The following is a 25523-nucleotide window of genomic DNA, read 5'->3' on the forward strand; positions in this document are numbered from 1 at the left end:
CCAAAGGCGAGCACAACTCCAAGTCCTTCTTATGACCACATTTGCCCTGCGACTTAGAGCTGGGCAACAAGATAGAAATTCCTGGAAACTTTTTTCCCACAGAAAGAGCTGACCTACTGTCTCTGCTTCTTTGTTCATTCCCTCTTCCATCCCAGCTGGACTAGAGATGTGATGACCAGGTGGCACCTAGTACCGACCACAGCTACCCTGGACCACTAGGAGAAGCACCACTGTCTTGGGAATGGGAGAATGCTGAGCTGTAGGAAGCCTGTCCACCCTCTCTGTGGACTTAGTGGAACAGAATCACACCTACCCCTGGGCGCTCGCATGCATGCTCAGGTGCGTCCAACTCTTTGTGACCCCATAGACACAGCCTACCACGCTCCTCTGTCCATGGGGATTCTCCAGCAAGAGTACTGGAGTGGGCTGCCACGCCCTCCTCCAGGGGATCTTCCCGATGCCGGGATCGAACCAGCATCTCCCGCATGCAGATTCAATGGATTGGCAGGTGGGTTCTTTACCACTGAGCCACCTGGAACTCCTCCAACTTTTATATAAGGGAGAAATAAACATCTACCTTGAGTAAGCTCCCATTCTTCAGGAGTTTGTTATTTGTTCTTGAACCCAATCCTATCAGCTATAGCTTACTGATGAATTAACATAATTATACTCTACCCTATGTCTGGACAGATTCATACTAGCATCTTTCATCCTTTTGTGTGGAAGTCACCTGATGTGAAAAGCTGACTCATTGGAAAAGACCTTGATGCTGGGAAAGACTGAGGGCAGGAGGAAAAGGGGGCAACAGAGGATGAGATGGTTGGATGACATCATCAACAATGGACATGAGTCTGAGCAAGCTCTGGGAGTTGGTGAAGGACAGGGAAGCCTGACATGCTGTAGTTCAAGGGGTCGCAAAGAATCAGATGCAACTTAGCGACCGAACAACAACATATAGAACTGGAAGAAAAAGCTATTTTATTTTCTTCACCTGATTTTTTTAATCTATTAAATTAAAAATTATCACCAAATGTGATGGTGGTGCTGGAGATACTGTGGTAAAATCACATACAATGAGTAGAAGAATTCTAGACTTGGGTTTGAGACTTGACTCTGTACACACTAGCTGTATGCTCTTTTGGAAGTCATTCAATCTTTCTGAGCTTCAATTTCCTATAAGAGACACCAGCACCTACTTCACAGAGCAATCTGAATGAATGAATAAATAAAACATATCACATGACAGAGCTTGGTAAGCACTAAGCACCTGGTAAATACAAGGGATTATGATCATAAATGAGAAAACACATTTTCTGTATAAACCCTAGGAGGTAAAATCATCTCACAAATACACTTACAGTGGGGTGTGTTTATGTAAGCTACTAGCTATAAACAAGAGCAAATTGAAAATTTTATTCTATTTAGTAACTTAAGAACATAATAAATAACAATTCAGTGCTTATTATCACAAACTTAGATTACTATCATACCTTTGTATCAAAGCTCTTGGAATTCTTTAATATGTTTTTATTTCATGTTATAGAAAACATTCAGTATTGTTTGCTCTGTTTCAATATGCCAACTTGAATCCAAATGTAGCCTTAACCATTTAGCTTCCTGTACAACACTTGAGAAGCTTTGCCAGAATGACTGCTTTATTAATCATTGCTTTCGGTTTTAAAACTACATTTCACATCAACGTTTCTTAAGTTTTCAGGTCAGATGAAAAACGCAAGTGCGAGCTAAGTCACTTTAGTCTGACTCTTGGTGACCCCATGGACTGTAGCCTGTCAGGCTCCTCTGTCCATGGGATTTCTCAAGCAAGAATATGGGAGTGGGTTGCCATTTCCCTCTCCAGGGGTACCTCCCGATCCAGGGATCAAACCTGAGTCTCTTGCATTGGCAGGTGGATTCTTTACCACTGAGCCACCTGGATAGCCTGCCTGGCACACACTAAGCACCTAATAAATAACTATTTAATGAATGGATGGACTGAGATTAAAGAGAACTAAGCTCTTCTTCTTGGTCCTCTTGCAGGCATCCCAGCTTTAGATAAAATCTTTGACCAAGTCTGGATTTACTGATCTCTCAAACGCAGTGACTAGACAGACTATAAGCATTAAGGCCTGGACCTCCATCACAATGGGATGACTGTGCCTGCTGCAGAAAGGTGCTCAGAAACCTATTGAATGCAGGAGGGATTCTCTATGTCTGGGCAGTGCCTTGCCCAGGTGCCTGGGCTAGGTGAGGTAGAATAATATACTGGTCTTTATCCCCTGGAGTTCCCAAAACCCTTCTGAATTCCTGGGTGACAGGACAGTCTCTCATATTTATAATGAGTCTTTCTGTGACTGAATTTATGCTAAGGAGGTGACTCCCTGAGGCACCTAGAGAGCCTCAGGACAGGCGGGTCACAGGACAGAGCAGGCCATCAGAGGGCTGCAGTTTCCAGGCCCCCTCACCAACCTCCAGGGAGAGGGGGCACTGGAGGATTGGTTATAAAAACTCTTGAACAACGGGATTCAGAGAGCTTCCAGGTCGGTGAACATAGCCAGGTGCCCTCTTCCCTTCAAAGGAACACCGCACAGGTCAAGACACCAGAATTCATGACTTTACAGTTAGGGGCTGGTGCCCCCGCCCCCTTGTCTTTCCCCCACACAAATGCTGCCTCCACAGCGGCTCAGGGACTCACAGCTAAAGCGCCCTCTGGAGCCGAACGCGGGGCTGAATGGCCTTCCTTTCCCCACACCCCATGGCTTTTTCACTCGGCAGGTGAATTCTGGTGCTTCTCTTGGCACTAATGCAGAAATCAAAGAAGACAAAGCCCCAGTGTGGTCCCTGAGGGGTACCTGCTGCACTCAGAAGCTTCGGGAAAGCACAGAGGGTAAGAGCACTGGGTTTGGTACATTTCACCTGCTGGGTTGGGACGGACACCTGGATCTAACGTCTGCTCGGGGGAGCAGGCATCACTTCCGAGAGGCACTCACCCCACAGTGGAAGAGTTTGTCCTCCGTCTTCAGACTCAAGGTATTACACACCTCAGAGCTACAAGTCACCGTGCAGACTGCCCCGTCATCACTCTCTTCTTTAATCAAATCTCCTTGTGATGAAGGGGAACCCGCGGACACGGACATGAGCCAGCTCACCCTGCCAGGACCTCGGTCATTTCCTCCATAGCTCAGGAACCATCCGAGAGCCCGACCATCGCATGAGAGAGACACGCGTGTGTGGACTGGGGCTTCACCGGAGTCCTTCACCAACACTGCCACTTCCGGTCCTGTGTGTCCATCCCTCTGGCAGGGGTGCCAGGTGTGGGCGCCGCACAGGTGAGGCTGTGGAGGGGCCATGACGTGAGGCCTTCCCCACAGGACTGCTCCCCTAGGAGGGGAGAAGAGGCCACGGCTGCCCTGTCTCGATGGCAGAGGAAGTGTAAACTCATGGTGAAGGAACAAAACACAAATTTTAAGGTAAAAATAATGGCTCAGATGGTGAAGAATCTGCCTGCAATGCAGGAGACCCGGGATTGATCCCTGGGTGGGGAAGATACCCTGGAGAAGGAATTGGCAACCCACTCTGGGATTCTTGCCTGGAGAATCCCATGGACAGAGGAGCCTGGTGGGCTACAGTCCATGGGGTTGCGAAGAGTCGGACACGACTGAAGCAGCTAACACTTTCACTTCTGAAAAGGAAGGGTGGGCAAAACTGAAAATGATGACCCCATCCACCATGCGTCCTGGGAGCCCGTGTTCTCCAGGGAAGTCTGGCCTCCATACTCGGTGCCTCACGGCTGACCCTAAAACAGGTGCCACCCACCTAGGATGGGTAGGCCTGTTCAAGGGCCTTGCTGGCGGAGGAGGCCACACCTGCACAGGTGGGCCACCCCCAGGACCACACTGGACGGAGGAGAGTCGCTCCTCGTAAAGAGAAGAGCATGCCAAGGGGACTAGGTCATGTTCATGTCACCTCTGCTGGAGTAAAGGATCCCAAGAACAGAATGGGATCAAGTAATCGGAATGTGGCAGATCCTTGGTCTGACCTACGGCCAAGAGTGAAAGTCTATGACGGAAGATATCCCAGGGTCTAGGGGTTATCCCATCACTGGCAAGGTCTCCTGTGGTTCAGCCAGAATGACACCATCCTATCGGCCAAAGAGGAGGAGTTTCGAGATGAACCCTAGCATTGTTACAGCCATCCAGATTCACATCCCAGAGCAAAGAATGCTTCACGGCAGGGTGAACAATGGCAGGAAGCATCTTACCAGGAGCGCTCCAGCTACCCACCAGAGCTGAGCTGCTTCTAGGAGCTGTGCCTTCCCCCGGGCAGAGGGAGGGGTCACACGGGGGGTGCATGTCACCCCACACACGGCAGATGCAGAGATGCGCTGCCATCTGTGAGAAGCGGAGTCAAGCCTGATTAGTTCCACTGTGAACTGTTAGCAAGCTGCCTTTGTGACAACAGAGATGCTGCAGAGAAATCAATGCCCCGCCCCCAAGACTACAAGAACCCACCACTGCTCTGGGGGAGATGCTCCCATCTGTCCAGGCAGGTCTGCTCTGGTTATTACTCGAGACACAACTGCTTTTGTTACATACCAGGAAAAAGACACCCTCTTCCCGTTCCTCATGCCAAGGCCCCACTTACCAACTTCATCCCTGATGTTTGCAAGCTCGATTGACAGCTCTTTCTCTTTCACAAGGGCACTTTCACTCTGAAAAAACAAAATGGACACCGAGATTCCCCTTGTTTGAGGCTGGATAAGGACTTTCACGTGTTTAATTAATGAATCACATTAAGCAAATATTTATGAGTCAAGTCTTTAAGGAGATAATTTTCTCATTAGATAAGCATATACAAAACTTACAAAGCCAAGTATGACTCATTCATTTGTACCACATTCAAATCACAAAGCTTGTCATATAATATTAATAATACCCTATAGTTGCACTTTTCTCTATATTCTGCTCTGTGGGTATCAACCTACAGTAATTCTCTGCATGTCTACACATTAATCTACTGTTATATATTATTTTACATTTTTAACGATTGTCACTATTAACGAGATTTTTGACCATGAAAATGCCAATGCCATAGCTCTCTGACAGACAGATGTTTATTTTACCAAGTCTCCTTAAACTTACCCTTTCGTCCACACATGCACGGCCCGCTACCTCATGAACACTGAACCGAAAACCTACATGAAACATTTCTCTTTGTCATAAGATCAACACCAAAATTAGAGGTCTCCAAGTATTTTGTTCCACTCTGTGCATTGGTAGAAGAAGAGGAAAACTCCCACTCGAAGTATTATTTACTGCAAAGAATGCCATTTACTAAATGACTGCTTACTTGTTTTCAAATCAAATTCCTACTAGGACATAAAACAGAGAAGCAGTTGAAGATATGAGTCAGCATCAAGACTTACATTTGTTATGATTTTATTATTAATAATAACTAGGAAAGATGTGTTCTGTAAATTCTCTTCCAGTGAGAGATGCCAAAAATACAGGCCTTCAAGGAAAGTTTCTTTCACTCTGTAGAATGCACACCCAAGGCAAACATTTCCCAAGAGGAAATTTTGGCTAAAATGGGTACCAAATATCTAGCACAGATATCATCAAGGCTGCGTGAACACTCTTTCTTTCATAACCTCCTCTGACTTTGATGTCAGCACCTCCAGACAATCTGGGCTGAACAAGAATAGCCAGTTGTCACGACTGTGTCCCTGCGTCTCCTGCATTTAGACCCTGGTGACATGTGAGCTACTCTGGGCCCATGGCAGGGTCTCAGGTCATACAAAGGGCATGTGCTAAGCAATACCAGAATTTTATGCCAAAATAAAACTATTTACATCATAAGCTGAGAGCTATTTTAGTCACAAGCATTAACAGTGATTAAGTCACAGTTCTCTTGAAACTAATGCAGCAATGATATACCCTTTGGGGGACACTGGACCCCATCTCAGTCATGAAGCTCCCGCCTCCCACCCCAGCCTGCAGCATCCCTGCCCTTCCGGAATTTGAAGGCAGGAGACCACCTCTGAGAGCGCATATCCTTCCAGGGCCACACCCACTGCACAGGGTTATCCTGATGGTTAAATAAATTAACACAGGTGAAGCAGTCAGAACAATGCCTGGCACTTATACCCTCTATACAAAGCGTTACTTGTTGTTACAACTCTGCCATTTCCTTTGATTTTATGTGCAACTGGATGACATCCTACAGATAAGAGGTGCTTTTCCATATTGAATATCTGAATGTGTTCAGAATTTGCATTTATCCCTTCTCTCTCTCTTTTTTTTAAAGCACCTTCCTGGCTCTGTTGTGATTCTACTCTAAGTTCAAAGACTAGAGAATACAACACAGGGAAAATGTCTAATCAGACTGATCACAGGGACAGGTCCTTGTTCAAACATCAGCAGAATACAGCCAGCTGACTTGTTACTACAAATTAAGAGAGCCTGATATTCCAGAGAGGGTAAACTTCAGTATTTACCCTAAAATAATCTCAAACTACTGAAAAAACTAACTTGTTTCTGCTCCTCCAATATCTCCAAAATCGCTTCAGTCATGTCCAACTCTGTGACCCCATGGACTGTAGCCTGCAGGCTCCTCTGTCCATGGGATTTTCTAGGCAAGAATACTGGAGTGGGTTGCCATTTCCTTCTCCAGGAGAACTTCCCAACTGAGGGATCAAACCTGAATCTTCTATGTCTCCTGCATCAGCAGGCAGGTTCTCTATCACTAGCGCCACCTGGGAAAGAGACATTTTGAATTATATCCCTGGTAGCTCAGCTGGTAAAGAATCTGCCTGCAATGTGGGAGACCTGGGTTCTATCACTGGCTTGGGAAGATCCCCTGAAGAAGGGAACAGCTACCCACTCCAGTATTCTGGCCAGGAGAATTCCATGGACTGTATAGTCCATGGGGTCACAAAGAGTTGGATACAATCGAGCAACTTTCACTTCACATCCTCAATTTGAAGCACAGTCAGAGAACTGAAATACTAACCTTATCAGAACAGAAATAGCATCACTCACGATTCACTCTTGAGCTGCTGAGAGTTGAAAAGACTTAGTTGAGGTTGCAAACGGAACAACCAGAACCTAACAAAAAATCCATAAGCCAACTCTGACTGCTAATCCAAAGCCAAGGTTTCCCTAGCTCCTGCCTCAGCCCTGGGATGAAGCCCTGGGTGGATGGTACCCATACGTGGATATCCTGCATCACCAGCCATCACACCCCACTTTCCAGCCATGGAAGCCTCAGGGATATGGGAAAGGAGGGGCTTGAAGGTCCAGGGAGAACAGGCCTCAGGTAGAGACGGTGCTGATGATGTGGGTGAAAACCCTCAGACTGGAGTCACTTGGATGAAAATGACACTGACATGTGTGGTCAGGCCTGCTCCACCTATCTTTGCTTGAGGAGAAATGCAAATGAGGGAGCGAAAGAGAAGGAAGAGAAGAAAGAGAGGAGGTGGGAAAGGAAAAGAGATGCAGGGCAAACGGGAGGGAAGGCAGTGAGATGAGAGACTTGCACCCTCTCCATTCTGGGAAGCAAAGATGAGGGTGATCAATGAGGATCCATCCTGCCCTCATGCCCAACCTTCTGCAAAGACAGACGACCAAACCAATGGTCTCAAACTCATCAAACAGCTCATCAAGGAAGTGTCAGCTGCCAAAGAGAAGCAACAGATCTTATGGCTAAAAAGTCAAGGGAAATAACTAAACTCGGGTAAGGTGTGCTGATTGTGTGTCTGCTCATTTGGGTCTGACTCTTTGGAACCCATGGACTGTAGCCCGCCAGGCTCCTCTGTCTATGGGATCTCCTAGACAAGAATACTCGAGTGGGTTGCCATTTCCTTCTCCAGAGGGATCTTCCCAATGCAGGGATGGAACCTGTATCTCCCTCGTCGTCTGCATTGGCAGGCAGATTCTTTACCACTGAGCCACCTGGAAAGCCCATGCTGATTACTACATCAACATTAACACTGACCTTGATCAAACACTGGAGATCAAACCAGTCAATCCTAAAGAAAATCAGACCTGAATGTTCACTGGGAGGACTGATGCTGAAGCTAAAACTCCAATACTCTGGCCACCTGACTGGAAGAACTGACTCCTTGGAAAAGACCCTGATGCTGAGAAAGATCAAAGGCAGGAGAAGGGGATGACAGAGGATGAGATGGTTAGATGGCATCACTGACTCGATGGACGTGAGTTTGAGCAAGCTCTGGGAGTTGGTGATGGACAGGGAGGCCTGGCGTGCTGAAGTCCATGGGGTCACAGCCGGACATGACTATGCGACTGAACTGAACTGACCAAACACTTCCTAGACACCAGGCACAGCGCAGGGCAAGCCTTTTGCTCACTTACTCCTCCAAACATGGTCAACCGGCTCCATGGTTTCTTTTCCACTCTGGAGGACAAAACTGAGGCTCCATGGTTAGGAAATCAGCCAAGTCACATGCACAACTACCCAGGAAGTGGGGAAGCGGGAGGTTCAAGCCAAGGTCTACACTCTTCATCAAACACGAACACAAGAAGATTCTCCCTCCAACCCACATTATAAAGACCCAGTGTTGACACCCAAATCGCACTGATCCTCAGCTTGGATCCAACCACAAGGTACCAGCAAGCCTTCTACATCTAAGTGGAGGACAGGCACTGCCAGACCCGATGACTCTGCTTCACTGAAAGCATTCCCTGGCTACATTCACATTCCACCCACCCCTGCCCTCCTTGGTGTGGATTTGCGGGTTGCACTTCAGTTCGTTTCCATTCCAGCCTACATGGGGCTGTAACTCCTGATAGGGTAGCTGTTTAGCTTTTCCTGGTCAGCTTTCTCTGACCCTTTCCAACCGCCTCCCCACGTGTCCCTGCTGAAGACGCTGGCGCAGCTCTGCTCCAGGGGGCCGGCCAGAGCAGTCTAGCTGCAGCCCTTCTTCCCTAAGTGCCTGTTTTTGAAATGACATCAACTCTTCTAATTTATGAATTCTCTGCATCAATTAAGTTCCTCTTGGTTTTCTTCGAGCCAAAGCAGAATGACGTGATGGAATGAGTCAACAGCTTGGACTCCGGGGACACTGCTCCTCAAGCAGGATGAGAACCTAGAGGGAATTTCCACTCTCCACTCCCTGCCTCGTAGAGTCACCCTCACCCTTCGTGGCTCAGCAGAGCCCAGCATGGCCTGAAGTTCTGCTGAGTTATCAGGAGTGAGACCGCCCAGAAGGTTCCCTTGGAAAGACTCTCACACACCATCCTCCTTCCCCCATCTTCCACCCTAAGCCAGATCCGGGGTGATGACACAGCGGATGGCTGAAATATGAGCAAGGTCTCCTCGATGGGCCAGCGTTAGATTAGTGCTTCCCTACATGGGGACTGAGTGGAAAATTCCTCACTGGTGCCAAGCACATGAGCCCCTGCTTTCACTCCAACAGGCTAAAAATAGAGCTCAGTATTAGGCATCCAAGCTATCCTAATGATACAGTCCAGAAGTCGCCAAGTCCAAGAAGGTTGTTCCTCTAAAACGACCGTTTACTCCAGGATGGGCTTAACTGGAAAGGGGACGCTTGCAGAACCTTCGTCTTGGCCCCATGGCAGGAGTGTGTCTTTTTAGCTGCCTCTGTGATTCGGCATGTCTCCCTGGCACTCTGAGTCCTCTTGTGCCCCCGGCATGGCCCGCTGCACCCACAGACAGAATCCCAGAGGCTCCCCACCATGAACATCTCAGGCTCCCCGCCACCTCTCGCCCTACCAGTCTGCTACAGGGAAGCCCAGTTTCTCCTTAGCCATGGCGCTGCAAACTCTTGGGGAACACTGCCCTCGATCTGTCCTGGTTACAGAAGCCTGGCAAAGTATACAACCTGCTCATCACTCTGTGAACTCCAAGCAACTGAATGTGCAGCCAAGCCCCAAGCAAGCCTGCCACACTCTTTTATCCTAACATGCCTGCTCAACCAGGGCTGTCTGTTTAGGCGGCTAGTGCCACCCGTGTGAAACTGGGGATGACAGGAAGTGAAAAAGCCCATTCTTGTTAGTTAGCATCAGCCATGTGACCCTCCCTTGGGCATCAGCCACCTAAGCCCCTCCCCCCATTAGGAACCCACAGAACAGCCTGGTTTTTATTACAATTGAATATATGTGTTTTGAATGATCATCGACATATAAAAGGTTGAGTGAATCTGAGGAGTTTTCACCCCAACTGATCCAGAAGCAGGAAATGTATCCAACATGACACATATTTGCTGCTAAGTTGCTTCAGCCGTGTCCGATTCTGTGCGACCCCATAGACGGCAGCCCACCAGGCTCCTCTGTCCCTGGGATTCTCCAGGCAAGAGCACTGGAGTGGGTTGCCATTGCCTTCTCCGTGACACATATTTACTGAGTGCCTATTATGTAGCATGCTCTCCTGATGGCTCAGGGTTAAAGAACCCTCCTGTCAATGCAGGAGATGCAGGAGACTTAGGTTCGATCCCTGGGTCGGGAAGCTCCCTTGGAGAAGGAAACGGCAACTCACTCCAGTCTTCTTGCCTGGAGAATTCCAGGGACAGAGGAGCCTGGCGGGCTACAGTCCACGGGGTCACAAAGAGCTGGACACGACAGAGCACACATATACACCGCTGGCAGGCAGACAAGCCAGGCAGGATATTTCTGCCTTCAAGAAGCTGAGGAGTCTCCCGAAGAGTCAGTAAACAAACAAATAATTACAAAACAACACGATAAAACTCAACTAGGCAGCGCCAGCCTGGGGGCTTCCTGAGACCAGAGGATGGGTAAGCAGGGGGCTAGGAAGGGAGCGCCCCAGGCAAAGGTCAGGAGGGCCAGTGACACAAAACTGCACTTGGGCTATTTCTGGGAATCCCTGTCACCCCATCAGATGGGCCCTTCTTGCCAAATCTGCCTCTGGTCGGCAACTCTCCTAGAAAGAATGCTTGACTAGCTATAAGCCTGCTGATGAAAACTTCATAAAATTCACTGTAGTTGTGAGTGTTTTTGTCAGCTTCCTCTTCCCCACCTAATATTTTTTTAAAGGACATGTGTATTTACATTTAAAATATATATGTTGTTCAGTCACTCAGTTATGGGCACGCAGTCCATGGACAGGCTTCCCTGTCCTTCACTCTCTCCTGGACTTTGCTCAAACTCATGTCCATTGAGTCGGTGATGTCATCATATACATGCATGTATGTATATGTATATATATATGTATACATATATATTTAAGTTTAAAGATGCCCAGCTAAACTTCCTTATCTTTTTAGCCTGCTCTGAAATCAGTGTAGATCAGGAAAATTTGATCACCTGGGCTGGGCCCCTTTTTCCCAGGCTTAACAAAAGAGCCTTAACAAGGAGTTAAATTTTAAAAACCTATAGCATTCTGGTATTTGAGGAAACATCCAGATCCTTTTTATTGTGAATTTTCAAAACCCAAAGTGATATACCTACACATATAATTACAAAGAGCTTAAAGGAATTTTTTTTTATTCTTCCAAAAAACAATATTGCTTCTCACCCATGAGGGTTTAATTCCACATGGTAAAATTTTGTCTTAATAGGGAAATATTTTCTTTTATATTTCAAAGCAAACCAGCCACCAGGTGACGTCAGCAGAAAACGCTAAGTCTTCAGTGTTGCTTTCATACTGCCTTTGGTGAATACAGCATTCATTTTCAATATTAATATTGTGAAGATGGGCCAGATCCATAATATAGCACTGTGGAAAGTTCCTTTGGGAAGTGGACTGACCTTTTATTCATTTCCGTTATTATGGCTTTAAGGGAGCACTGATGCCATGCTTTGACTTAATCAATAAGCCCTATTTCTTTCACATATAATTAGCACAGGCCACTGTATCCAATGTCTGCTTTTCTACTTGGAAATGAAATTTAATACAGACCAGCCGAAGGGAAAGCATCATTCACGTTTAATATTTTTAAATACATGTCAGTGTCTACTCGTGTGGAAAATGAGCAAGGCCGTATCCGGTTTCACAAGAAATCAGATGAAATTTCAAGATGCATCATTCCAGCCTTTGCCCTTGTGCATGTTGGGGTGTTGGGCTTCCCAGGTGGCTCAGTGCAGGAGACACAGGAGATGCTAATTTGATCCCTGGGTCAGGAAGATCCCCTGGAGGAGGAAATGGCACTGCACTCTAGTATTCTTGCCTGGGAAATTCCATGGACAGAGGAGCCTGGCAGGCTACAATCCATGGGGTCAGAAAGAGTCGGACATGACTGAGCACGCATGCATGCTGGGGCATCGGTAGCTGGGAAACTTCTAGCTTACCTAAGAGGCTGCAGCTAACAGGGGGGTGTCAGCCCACATGTGGATTACCAAGGAGCAGTTAGGAGGGACAAAGACTCAGGGGCCCCAAGGAGAAGCACGTGAACTCAGAGGAGTAAGGCTGGAAACTTCTGGATTCCAGAGCAAGCAGAGGGAAGGAAAACTAGCCAGAACCATGATTTTTTTCATCCATTTATGACTCACGGAAGAAGTCTCTTGGCCTTTCTGGATTCTATCTTCTTTTAATGACCTTCCCAAATTTATTACTGTCCCATCACCTGAGCGTAGCTGGGAGAAGCAGTGAGGTGCCTTCCCCTAATTCACACCCCTCCCAAGAATTTAGAGAAAAGGTAAGTTAGATTAGCCTCTGAGATGACAATCAACACAGAAAACATCGGGGTAGAGATATGCAAAAAGTGAAAGTTAAGTCGCTCAGTCATGTCTTTGCAACCCCATGGACTGTAGCCCACCAGGCTCCTCTGTCCATGGGATTCTCCAGGCAAGAATACTGGAGTGGGTTGCCATTTCCTTCTCCAGGGGATCTTCCCAACCCAGGGATCGAACCCAGGTCTCCCACATTAGAGGCAGACGCTTTAACCTCTGAGCCACCAGGGAAGTCCCATATGGGGCTTTGAGATATGCAAAGTAAGCCCTACAGGGACAGGACTGTATCTGAAGCAGCAAGAGAGGGGTGGGCTGGGGCAGGGGTATATGTAGTAGAAGAAGCTAAGCTATGGCAGCCTGGAAGAGGCGGTCACCAGGGCCAGTGACAGTCACACATCACACAGCCTCCCGCGTAATCTCAGGCTGGGGGTAATGGGACCTGAGGGCGCTGGATGCCTAAGTAACGTGACTTGTTGGCTCAGACTCCATCCTCATCAACTACCTCTTATGAAGCTAGACTTTGACTCTAAAAAGAAATCACCTGTTTAATCAGGCGTGTAATCATTCATTCGCTTGTCAGTTATAGTTCTTATCTTTAAAAAATGGGCTGGCATTCTAGTTGTACATCTAGTTGATTTCCCTTAGTAACTCAACGTTTCTAAGAAGGACCAGCTCTGGGAGGTGACTGTATGTGCAGAGTTGCTGGCTTCAGCCTGGACCACACTGAATACACTGGTGGACGGACTCCTGGGGGTCCATCTGGGCATCCCAGGGGGCTTCACGGGTCATAACTTTCCCTTCCAGATGCCTGTGGAATGAGTCTCTCTACAGACTGGCTTCCTGCTCAAATCCCAACATGGATCCCTATCTCTTCTTAACTCAAGTTAAAAATCAGCCTGGGTTTCAGCCTGGTAAACATTCCCCAAACTCCCTGTGAGCTTGTGTGTACCAATATTGACTCTCACCTTTCACCCACGTGAGCTAAAACATCTTTACTCCAGTTCCCTTTGCTTAGAGTTACCATCCTTCTCAAAACTCTACCCCATTTCTCAACATGCAAGTCATGATCCACTTCTTCCAAGAAAGCTTGCTTTTGATTCCAGCACTGATTTCTCCTTTCACTGGATTCCAGAAACAGGAATGGTGAGGACCACATAACTTGCACTTAACGATACTTCAGTCTTGCTCTACTGGTTTTATTGCCCTGTATGTGTTACTGCTGCCTGCCCCACTCGCATTTTCTCTGGAAAAGGTGGAAATACAACCAAATAACTGGTAAACTCTATAGGGCAGGCTGTGCCTTTTAACAATTCTTTGCTAGTCACCAAAATAACTGGGCACAGAGCAAACCAGCAAGAAATACTGTTGATGCTTTTACTCGTGTTTTTAAACTTAAAATACTTAGGCATGATCAACCTTTAAAAACCATTTGTTCATTTAACAAACTTTTCATGCATTTTATACTCTAGGCAAAATTCCATACTTCCTCCCAATAAATTAATATTAAAGAATCGTCTTAAGACTACTATTTCTTAGCCCACCTCTGAAACTGATTACCTAAAAGTCTCTTTAATTGTTTAAAGATGTTTCAGAACATCTTTTCCTGCCCTAGGAGCAAACTGTCAAAGGCATTTTTGCTTCACAAAATAAAGTTTTCTATTTTGTATTTATACAGCGTATGGGTGGGTGGGGGGTGTTCCTTTCATTTTTTTAAGGCTTATTACGATGGACTAAGGGCTTCCCTCGTGACTTAGTGGCAAAGAATCCGCCTGCCAATGCAGGAAACACAGGTTCAATCCTTGGGTCACATTGACCCCCGGGAGAAGGACATGGCAACTCACTCCATCGTTCTTGCCTGGGAAATCCCACAGACAGAGGAGTCTGGCAGGCTACAGTCCACAGGGTCACAACAGTCAGACATGACTTAGAGACTAAACAAGAAGATGGGCTGAAGTAATTAGAAACAACTCAACGACTATTTTATCAGGTCTCTTTCATGCTGATCCTGGATTTTATGGTGGAATTTAAAGAATAAACTAATTTCCAGAGTTTGAGATTGGACTGGAATTCCATAACAGTCCTAGAAGTATCATGCCTGGCCCAACAGGTAACCACTGAATAAACTAACAATTCCGGCATACCATTTATGAAGTTATGCTGAAAGGTGGGTAACTAAATAAAACAAAATTTTTAATTAAGAATGGAAAGCCCTAATCCCTGAGATAAGCACCTATGGACATGACATCTATAAAACCTGCAATGGGCATATCATTCTAAAATATAGCAAAGATATATTAAGAAATGTCACTGTAAGCTTAAGGAGAAAGTTGAAAATGCTGTGCAAGTTTTTAAGTTTTCATTAGGAAAGAATAACTTGCCTTAAGTGTGACATTTCAAAGCTAAATCATTTGAAAGTCACTTAAACATCACACTGCTAAAGAGAAGAAACAGCATTTAATCATCCTTCTTAAAATCTCCAAGTTAAAGACTGACACAGGGATAATGTTTTTCAAGGACTTGATGTGAAACAAAAAAGGAGGACGGATTCACTTTAAAATATATTTTCTCGAAAAAGACTTTCCAGTTCAGTTCAGTTCAGTTCAGTTCATTTCAGTCGCGTCCAACTCTTTGCGACCCCATGAATCGCAGCACGCCAGGCCTCCCTGTCCATCACCAACTCCCGGAGTTTACCAAAACTCATGTGCATCAAGTCAGTGATGCCATCCAGCCATCTCACCCTCTGTCGTCCCCTTCTCCTCCTGCCTCCAATCCCTCCCAGCATCAGGGTCTTTTCCAATGGGTCAACTCTTCTCATGAGGTAACCAGCTTTTATTTCTAAAACTTTTATATCAGAGCTTAGAAAAACGAACATTATAATACTTCTGTGCATGTAGCAGATCCTTCCCTTCTATAATTATCACTGTTACAAGGCTTTCTTCAAAACCACTTGGTGACCGTTTCTCTTGAAAAAAGGGCCTAATCACTTCAATGTCAGACTGAAATGCAGAAAACTGAGTATAAATGCAGAATATTTCTATTTGTCTAAGCACATAAATGTGTACATAAATATTTTAACTCAGTCATGGTGGCAAAAACCAATCCCACTGAGATAGTCATTTCTACTGGAAAAGAAGGAACGGGTCACTTTTAATGTATCAGTTTAATTTTCCTAGGTGGTGTAGAACTCTACTTTGGGTCAGAGTTCACCCACAGAACTAGTTACCAATTTTTCCCAAGTGACCTCCTTCTAATGAGTTTTATATTAAGCCGTTTATTTCTCTTCACCTGGTCACATACTAGACCTCAAGCTATATAACTGACACCCATAAGTAGAAAGGAGGCAATTTCATCCTCTCGCTAAATTCCATTTCATGCATCTTTGAGAAAGCCAAACATGTGTGATAATAAAACATATCACAGAGGCAAGAGTTCTTGCCAGCACATTTCTAGTCATGAAATTAAAAGCATCTCCTGATCCCTCTGCAAGCTCGCAGTCAAATGTCAATAGCAAAGAAAGGCTTTGTGTTGGAATGTCACCCGGTGCTTGCTCACACTCTGGTCTCCGTTCCCTGGCTGTGGATTTCCCTTCCAGTGAAAACTGGAACACACCCTCAGACCTTCTGGCTCCTTAAGTCTTCACCTCTGTGTTCTGCATCCCTACGTGATGCAGACACGTACAGAGAGCAGAACTGGACTGGGGATGGTTGGGGGGAGGCTTGCATCTCTGACCTTAAGCACAGAAATTACAAGGATGGACGCTGTTTGTCACAGAGCGTGGCAAACTTTCAAAGTTAGCGGTTGGCCAAGAGAAAAATGTCTAGCTCATCTAAATTCCCCCTCCCCCCTGCACCTGAAATGTCTCAGCTCTCGCAGGTACATTAAAAGGCAGTCAGAATATTCCAAGGATTTCTTGGCAGTTTGGATTTCATGATGTTGGAGCAGAGCCCTCAACATTTCAGGAGAATGCAACAGTTACATCGGAGGCTGCAGAAAGACAATTATGTAAGACACTGCAGAGTAACACGGCTCCCGACTCAGCACGGGCAAGTATACTGCCAGCCAGGGCAGTATATCCTGTTCCACTCACAAGACAAGTGCACACACACATGCCATGGTGGGGGGACAGAGACAGAGGCGGCTGGCTCTTTGGAAGGAGAGGGGAGGGGCGGGCGTGGGAGGCAAAGTACCGTCTTGTCCAGGCACTGAAGGCAGTTATAAGGCTTGCAGCAGCAGTGGCCCATCCCGGCAGGCTGGCTGGCAGGGGGACCCCCTTCATTCAGTGTGTCAGCGGGTAATCCCTAAGGCGAGGTGATGGCTCAGGAGAGAGGGGAGCGCCGCTGGGAGCTGTCACAACTTCCATGTGGTCCCCTTATTTCTCCTAATAACTTCAGGAATCCGGGAGCCCGAGGAAGGAGAGGAGGAGGAGGAGCGCAGGGCGGCCGCGTTAGGTTCCTGCTGCGGGGAGGCTGAGGGCGGGAGCAGGGAGGGAGGGGACAGGCGGAGGGGAGGGTCACTTTGCCACTGGAGCCCTCCCCGTGAGGCGAGTCAATAGACGCATAACAAGCAGGTACCGATGCCTCCCTCCTCTGGGAGGGGATCTCCGGTACGCCACCCCCACCTTCCCCCATACGACGCAGACACGCCTGGAGAGGACGCAGGAAACACAAAAGAGCCGGGCGTCCAGGGATGCTCCGGGCTGAGGACGGCGCAGAGGGCTGGCAGAGATGCGGCTCTGCTCCAATACTGGCTTTCTGTGTTCCCTGAGAATTAAAAATATTTTTCAACGCGATGTAGATGGCCTTTCCTCCCTGCAACCCTCCTCTCAGGGCATTGTTGCCTGGCCAGGAACCACCCCATCGCTCCCTTTCAAATGTGTGTGCCAAGAACAGTTTCTGCCTCATTGGAGGAAATCTTTATATTTGAAATATAATTGTGAAATCACTTGTCTGGGCTGACAGTCACAAACTGTTCAAGTGGCTTAAGTAATTAAAATTGGGGTGTGGTGCAGACACATTTCCTGGGCATATCAGCATAAAAGTCTTAGAGGACTTGCTCTTTCTGGGCAATCCGCAAGGGCAATCCACAATTTTTCAAGCAGCTGAAAATCAAAAAGGGAAGGGGATGTAAGTGAAGTATTTTTTTTTAAATTTCAAGAGAGACATGATATTTTAAAAATATGTTTGTGTAATCCTTAAAGTAAGAGATTCATATATTTATAAAATTAACTTTAGACTTCCTGATACCTCAAAGGACCAATCCTGAAATTTACCATCTGCAGAAATATACAATTACATTTTTGCCCATCAAATCTGCTTAAGACAGGAAGCAGAAAAAGAGTTAAAATTAGACAATTTTACTAACTTGAGATTTTCCAAGGAGATTTTAACTAAGTAGCACAGGCTATTTAGATTTGCTTGTAGAGAGATCAAGGATATCCAGTGATTAAATAACAGACGAGAATGTTTGCCCTAAACTTGAAAGAGCAAGTTCAAATCTTTAACACTAACAAGTAAACTGACGTAATTCTTTTGGCTGTTTATATTAAGATTTTAAATGTATATACACTTTGACCGAACAGACTGCCTTCTATTCAACAATGACACTCACATATATAAGTTGGAGTAGACTCCTGAGAGTCCCTTGGTCAGCAAGGAGATCAGACCAGTCGATCTTAAAGGAAAGCAACCCTGAATATTCACTGGAAGGACTGATGCTGAAGCTCCAACACTTTGACCACCTGATGAAAAGAGCTGACTCACTGGAAAAGACCCTGACGCTGAGAAAGACTGAAGGCCAAAGGAGAAGGCCGCAGCAGAGGATAAGATGGTTAGATAGCTTCACTGACTCAATGGACATGAGTTTGACCAAACTCTGGAAGATAATAAAAGAGAGAGGAGCCTGGCATGCTGCAGTTCAAGGGGCTGCAAAGAGTCAGACACAACCAAGTGACTGAACAACAACAAATATACAAGAGTATATGCAGAGGATATCCAGCACCTAGCCATCGTATGGAACTGTGACACACTGCTGCATGAGGTAATACTTTTATAAACTACAAAGCAAAACTACACACACATATGCATTTGTACAATATATGTCTACAATGAAGTACAATAAAGCCACTGGAAAAAATGCCATTCATCCAACAGCAGTTGGTGCTTGGGGAATGGAATAGGAGTGAGGGATGGAATTTCCACTGTTCACCATCTTGCCAGCATCTATTCCTTTGTTTTCAGACAAAGTGTATCAGGAGAAGGCAGTGACCACTGCCTGGCTCTGGGATGTCAGGAGGTACAGAGCTGCTGCCCTCTCACACAGGCTTGGGCTTCCCATGTGGCGCTAGTGGTAAAGAACCTGCCTGCAAATGCAGGAGACATAAGAGCTGCTGCTAAGTCACTTCAGTTGTGTCCGACTCTGTGTGACCCCACAGACAGCAGCCCACCAGGCTCCCCAGTCTCTGGGATTCTCCAGGCAAGAACACTGGAGTGGGTTGCCATTTCCTTCTCCAATGCATGAAAGCGAAAAGTGAAAGGGAAGTTGCTCAGTCATGTCCGACTCTTCGCGACCCCATGGACCACAGCCTTCCAGGGTCCTCTGTCCACGGGATTTTTCAGGCAAGAGTACTGGAGTGGGGTGCCATCGCCTTCTCCAGACATAAGAGACACATGTTCAATCCCTGGGTCGGGAAGATCCCCTGGAGAAGGGCATGGCAACCCACTCCAGTATTCTTGCCTGGAGAATCCCATGGACAGAGTGAAAGAAGTCAGTCAAAAAAGGCAGATGCTGTATGATTCCACTTATACAAGGTAGCCAGAGTTGTCAAATTCATAGAGACAAAAAGTAGAACGGTGGTTGCCAGGGGCTGGAGGAGGGGGGAATGGGGACAGAGTATCAGTTTTCCGAGATGGAAAGAGTTCTAGAGATCGGTTATACCATAATGTGACAGTACCAAATGCCGCTAAACCGTACGCTTAAAAGATTAAAATGGTAACTGTCATGTGCATTTTACCACAATTAAAAATAAGAAAAGTGGTGGCCTGCATTCCCCCAGGTATAGCCAGTCCTTGCACAATTGGTATCTGATCAAGTGAAGACAGAGCAAAGCCTCTATTGTGGGCAGAGAAGCAGGACAAGGAGGTTCCGAGAAGATGACTGTCTCTCCACAGCCACGTGCAGAAGGCTTTCTTCAGGCAGAATTGTCTTTCTGCACCCAAGGAAATTGTTTCCATCTAAATGAGGATTTAGATCGCACTGTCCTAGAAAATGATGGCTTATTCTTGTGTGAGGTCTGAGGGTGCTTACTCCAGCAGTGCCCATAGGAGACAAGGAAGAGAGGGGAGGCTGCCCCAAAGAAAGATGGATTCAGCTTCTCTTCTTGGTGCACAGAGGATGCCAAGGGGCCGGGGACTGGCTTTGCTCAAATGGCACATGTGATGAGGTCTCAGAGCAAATAACCCAGCTTTTGAGAAACGTACCAGTGTCCTAGAGTTACACCATGTTTATTTTTTTTAGAAGTTAAAAAAACTTGTAAACATACTCAAAAACAGAGGGATAAATACAAAGAACTTTCCTCTATCCATTTCTAGGTTCAACAGTTACCAAGATTTTGGCACATTGGTTTATCGATCCCTTTTTAAAATGTTTTTATATATCTGTCACCCAGATTCAGTCAAAATGTATCAAAATTTAAAACTTTATTTTCACTTGTCCCTTTCCTTTCTTTCTTTTTGGTTAAGGAACTTTAAAGCCAAGCCCTACATACTTTAGTATGCATTGCTGAAAATTCTGAGCATTTTTACAAACCACAATGCTGTTAAAATCCTGAACAAAATGGACAATATTTCTTTGTCATCCAATGCCGAGTCTCCTACAACATTTTCCTGGTTTCTGAAGGAAAGTTCTTTTACAGCTGGTTTTCTTGAATCAGGCTCAAACTAGGTCTGCATGTTGTATTAGGTGTTAAATCTCTTCGCCTCTGGAACTGACAGCCGTGCCTTCCCCTCCCCTTTCTTTCTCCCCCGACCCTACCCTGCCATTGATTTGTTCAGAAACTGGGTTGCTTGGCTCATAGACTGTCCCACATTCTGGACTTGCCAGTGTGCTTCCTTGCAATGTCATTTTCTTTGTTTCTACAACCCTGTCAATAAAATTTAGTTTGTGAGACTGAGTGCGATTCCGGGCAACAATACCTCAGACGTGACCTCGTGGGCATCATCCTGTATCCCATCGGGAAGCACACAGGGAGTTCCACCTTTGGTGATGCTACAGTATAGACGTGACGGCTTCATCTCCTCCATCACAAAGTGTCCCATCACTGGCTCATCTGACAGTCCCATTTGTTACTGATTATTACTGGAATCAGTGATTTCACTGGGCGTTACAACATGATGTTGTGATTCAACCACCCTTTTATATTTATTAGGTAGAATTTTTCTATAAGAGAAGATTTTTTTTTCATCAACCAGGGTGATTTCAATTCCCAGCAATACAGGTTGTCCAGGAAAGACTGGATAAATGCTCACAAAAGTGCCAATTTTCTGAATGAAGACTTGGGGTCCTAATGATACCCAATGAGGTTATTTGCTTTCTCTCACTTTTTCAAAGCATCATGATAAACTCCTATTTTTATGTTAACATACACAATGTGTTTTAATCGAGTATCCTTTTTAGATGCTCAGTTGATGCTCATCTCTGACCAATGGGAGCACCTTCTTATTGGCCCCTGTGTCCTTTGGACACAACTCATTTGTCCCCTTTCTCCACTTTCTGACACAGTTCTGTATCCTGCTGCTGCTGCTAAGTTGCTTCAGTCGTGTCCGACTCTGTGCGACCCCACAGACAGCAGCCCACCAGGCTCCCCCGTCCCTGGGATTCTCCAGGCAAGAACACTGGAGTGGGTTGCCATTTCCTTCTCCAGTGCATGAAAGGGAAAAGAGAAGGGGAAGTCGCTCAGTCATGTCCGACTCTTAGTGACCCCATGGACTGCAGCCTACCAGGCTCCTCCACCCATGGGATTTCCCAGGCAAGAGTACTGGAGTGGGGTGCCATTGCCTTCTCCTAGGCTCATCTAAAAATCTTAGCGATTTCCTGCTACAGACCTGGGACCGGCCATCCCTCCCCTCAGGCGCCCTGGTTCCTTCTAGCTGGGGATGGGAATTACATGTCACAATCTGGTGTTGGGGTCCTAGGATGGGGTCCTAGGACAGGATGACACAGTGACAACTCCTTCTCTCGGGGCCTTTATATGCAAAAAAATGCTCAGTGAAACTCCCTTTGGAGGAGATAAACTGGACTATACAGCATGGCCAAGCCAAAGGCTGACATAAGAATTTTCTAGAGCTCCCCTAGTGCATGGATATCTGAAAAAGAGGTTGAATTTCTTGAAGGCATACAGAATGAGGGGTTAGACTACCGTAATGTGGCACAACAGGAAGCTGTGACCTCGCAGGTTGATGTCGCAGAAATCTGGGACATTTTGATTACTAATATTTAAAAAAGTTTGAGGACTTTCTTGGTGGCTCAGTGGTAAAGAATCCATCTGCCAATGCTGGAGACACGGGTTCGATCCCTGATCCAGGAAGATCCCGCATGCCTCAGAGCAACTAAGCCTGTACCACAACTACTGAATCTGTGCTCTAGACCCCGGGAGCCGCAGCTACTGAGCCTACACACCCCAGAGCCTGTGCTCCACAACAAGAGAAGCCACCCTAGTAAGAAGCCCGAGGGCCATAGCTAGAGAGTGGGCCCCGCTCACCGCAGAGAAAAAGCCCAGACAGCAACGAAGACCCAGCACAGCCAAAAATAAATACATAAAATTAAAATTGTAGATCCTATCATTTTTTTTAAATATAAAAAAGCTTGAGATGGTTTTTATCCCTGGGATTTTTGCACGGGAGTAAGGAACAAACATTTAGAAAGGTTACAGAAAGGTCTACCGGGATACCTCTTTAGAGAAAACCTCACAAACACTCGATGTTTTACAGCAATAACTAATGACGAACATTAACTGATCATTAGCAGATGCCAGGCACCGTGCTTGCATGCAAAGAGCTCATGTAACAGGGCAATGTGAAGGCAACGTGAAACAAGCCCCACTATTGTCTTCATTTTGCAGATGAGAAAATGACGCTCAGAGACTGTGCATCCGGTCAAGTGTACCTAAGGCTGCGAAATGACGAAGCAGGGTCTTGAACGCAGATCTGACTCCAAAGCCATGTCTTTACCACTAGGCTTTTCTCTGTAAGGCTTACACAATTAGAAGTTTGTGTTATAATCTGGATAAGGGATATGGGTATGTGTGTGCTCAGTCGTGTCTGACTCTTTGCAACCCCCTGGACTATAGCTTGTCAGGCTCCTCTGTCCATGGGATTTTTGCAGGCAGGAATACCGGAGTGGGTTGCCATGCCCTTCTCCAGGTGATCTTCCCGATGCAGGATCGAACCCATGTCTCCTGTGTCTTCTGCACTGCAGGCAGATTCTTTACCCACTGAGGCATCAGGGAAGCCCGAGATTTCATTTGTTTTATAATCTAGATAAGGCATGTGGGTATACAAAAATATAAAAGGAAATCCAAACACATTTATGAAGTTGCCCCACATTTTCAGAACTTGGATCAAAAGCCTCTACTGTACTTTATTTTTTTTTCAAGGAACATTCACAAACTTACGTACAAATAACTTTAAATTGACATAGTAGAGACCAAAGGCTAAGTCATTGTTAACATATTCAACTTTATTATTCCTGTTTCTCTGTCTTCCTTGACCTTGGAACTCCTTACCCACCCCTCACCCCAACCACCTGTCAGACCCAAGGCTCCCAGTGCTCAAACCCACCTGCCCAGTCCCACCACTTCACCTCCTCTGCCTGACCCTCCTGCTGGAGTGAATTTTCTCCTCTGTGATTTCATGACATTCTGTTCCATGCAATCATCATTGTTTACATTTGTTTTCCCCCAAATACCGTGCCTCCTTGCTGAGCCTCACTCTCGTCCACACCCACGGCACCAGCCACCAGCCTTGGGACGAGGGCCCCGTGACCATCTCCTCAAGTGATGTGGGAAGGACCTCGCCAGAGTGGACTCAGTGATGGTGGCTTCTTGGCAGAGGTGTTTTCTCAGCCATGGGGCCTCTGGCAGGAAGTCAACGAGATAAAAACTGTATGTCTATCTCACTGTGTATTTCAAAAGAAAACCATGAAATACGATCATGAAAGAGCCTCTTACAGATCGTCAAGGCAACCATCTGTTTATTTTGCTTCCACTGTCCCTGCTCCTCCTTTTTCCATGCATCGAAAATGTGAGCTCCTGAGCTGGATTTTATAAACGGAGCCGCCAGGAAAATATGCGTAGTTTTTACCAAATACAATCCATCTAGAAATTTCAATGTGGTGAGAACAGGCTGGAAAGGGAAAATACAAACCAGAATTCTTTAAACTGGAAATAGTTGATGGTTAGGATTATTTGCATACAGACAATAGATGCTCTGAAACACCTCTGATGTAATAACCAGGATCTAGAATATTAAGGGTATATAAAATAAAAGAAACAAATGACATAAATGCTATTCTGTTTTTAGATGCTTGTCAAAAGAGAACTATAAAAATGTCACCTTTCTGTAATAGCAGAGTAGGAAGGCTGCTACTTAGGTATGACAACCTTTTTTGTTTTTCATCTGTTAGTCTTTGACAGTACCTCTATTTTTATTTTTATTTTTTTGTCTATTTAAGTCAGTGATTAGGATGACTGCAGGAGCGAGGTCCTTACTGGGTTTCTGCATTATATTCAGAAGAGCTGACTATTCTTGTAAGAGGAATGAAATTCAACATGATCTTTACTAGCTAGATAAACAGGGAGAAGGCAGTGGCACCCCACTCCAGTACTCTTGCCTGGAAACTCCCACGGACGGAGGAGCCTGGTAGGCTGCAGTCCACGGGATCGCTAAGAGTCAGACATGACTGAGCGACTTCACTTTCACTTTCACTTTCACTTTTCACTTTCATGCACTGGAGAAGGAAATGGCAACCCACTCCAGTGTTCTTGCCTGGAGAATCCCAGGGACGGGGGAGCCTGGTGGGCTGCCGTCTATGGGGAGGCACAGAGTCGGACACGACTGAAGCGACTTAGCATAGGTGTCTGCTGCAGTGCTCTAACCCTTCTTACTATACCGTGGTGAAGCAGCAGCCTCACCAAGAGCAGACCAGGGTCACTGCAGGAATGGGAGGGGTGTGTTACTGATCTCAGCATATGGCTTCTTACTTTTGCTAAGACAAGCCCCCAGCGCTTCAACCAGGCTAAGTTCTCCCAGAAACCTCTACTCCTCCCTTGCAGCCCTTCTCACCCTGGCAATGAAACAATTCTCTGACCTGTCTATCTTCCCAAACAAGGTTACCAGCTCCATGAGAGCCTTATCACTTAGCACAGCACCAGACTCACAGTAAGTACCAGGACATGTTGAAGAAATACACGAAAGACTGAGCAGACTCAGGGACTTCCCTGGTGGTCCAGCTGCTAACACTCCGTACTCCCAATGCAGGGGGCCCAGGTTCGATCCCTGGTCAGGGAACTAAATCCCATATGTTGCAACTGAAGATCCAGCATGTAGCAACTAAGAGCCAGTGCAGCCAAATAAAATAAATAAAAATAAATATTAAAAAAAAAAAAGATTGAGCAGACTCACCCCAGTTAAAGTTGAAGAACTTCAGGGCATAGAGACCTGTTCCTCTAACATTTGTGGGGTTGGGGGCTTAAGACCCCTGAAGAACACTAATACTTGGGTCCATGTGCACAGATAACGTCAAACAAAGACAGAGGAATCACTCTGACATCCACCTGGACTCTTCTTTCGATTTAGAGCTCTGCAG

General features: G+C 46.1%; 1 protein-coding gene across 1 annotated transcript in view; it reads right to left on the reverse strand.

Annotated features, from left to right (window-relative positions):
• Positions 1–25523, reverse strand: part of MTUS2 (microtubule associated scaffold protein 2) — a 256633-nt gene that overhangs the window by 45019 nt on the left and 186091 nt on the right. The window contains exon 8 of the mRNA XM_052650268.1: positions 4642–4708. Within this exon, the coding sequence (XP_052506228.1) occupies positions 4642–4708 (67 nt within the window). The remainder of the gene's footprint in view (positions 1–4641; positions 4709–25523) is intronic.

Source organism: Budorcas taxicolor, chromosome 12 (assembly GCF_023091745.1).
Source record: "Budorcas taxicolor isolate Tak-1 chromosome 12, Takin1.1, whole genome shotgun sequence".
In the NCBI taxonomy this organism is placed as follows: Eukaryota; Metazoa; Chordata; class Mammalia; order Artiodactyla; family Bovidae; genus Budorcas; species Budorcas taxicolor.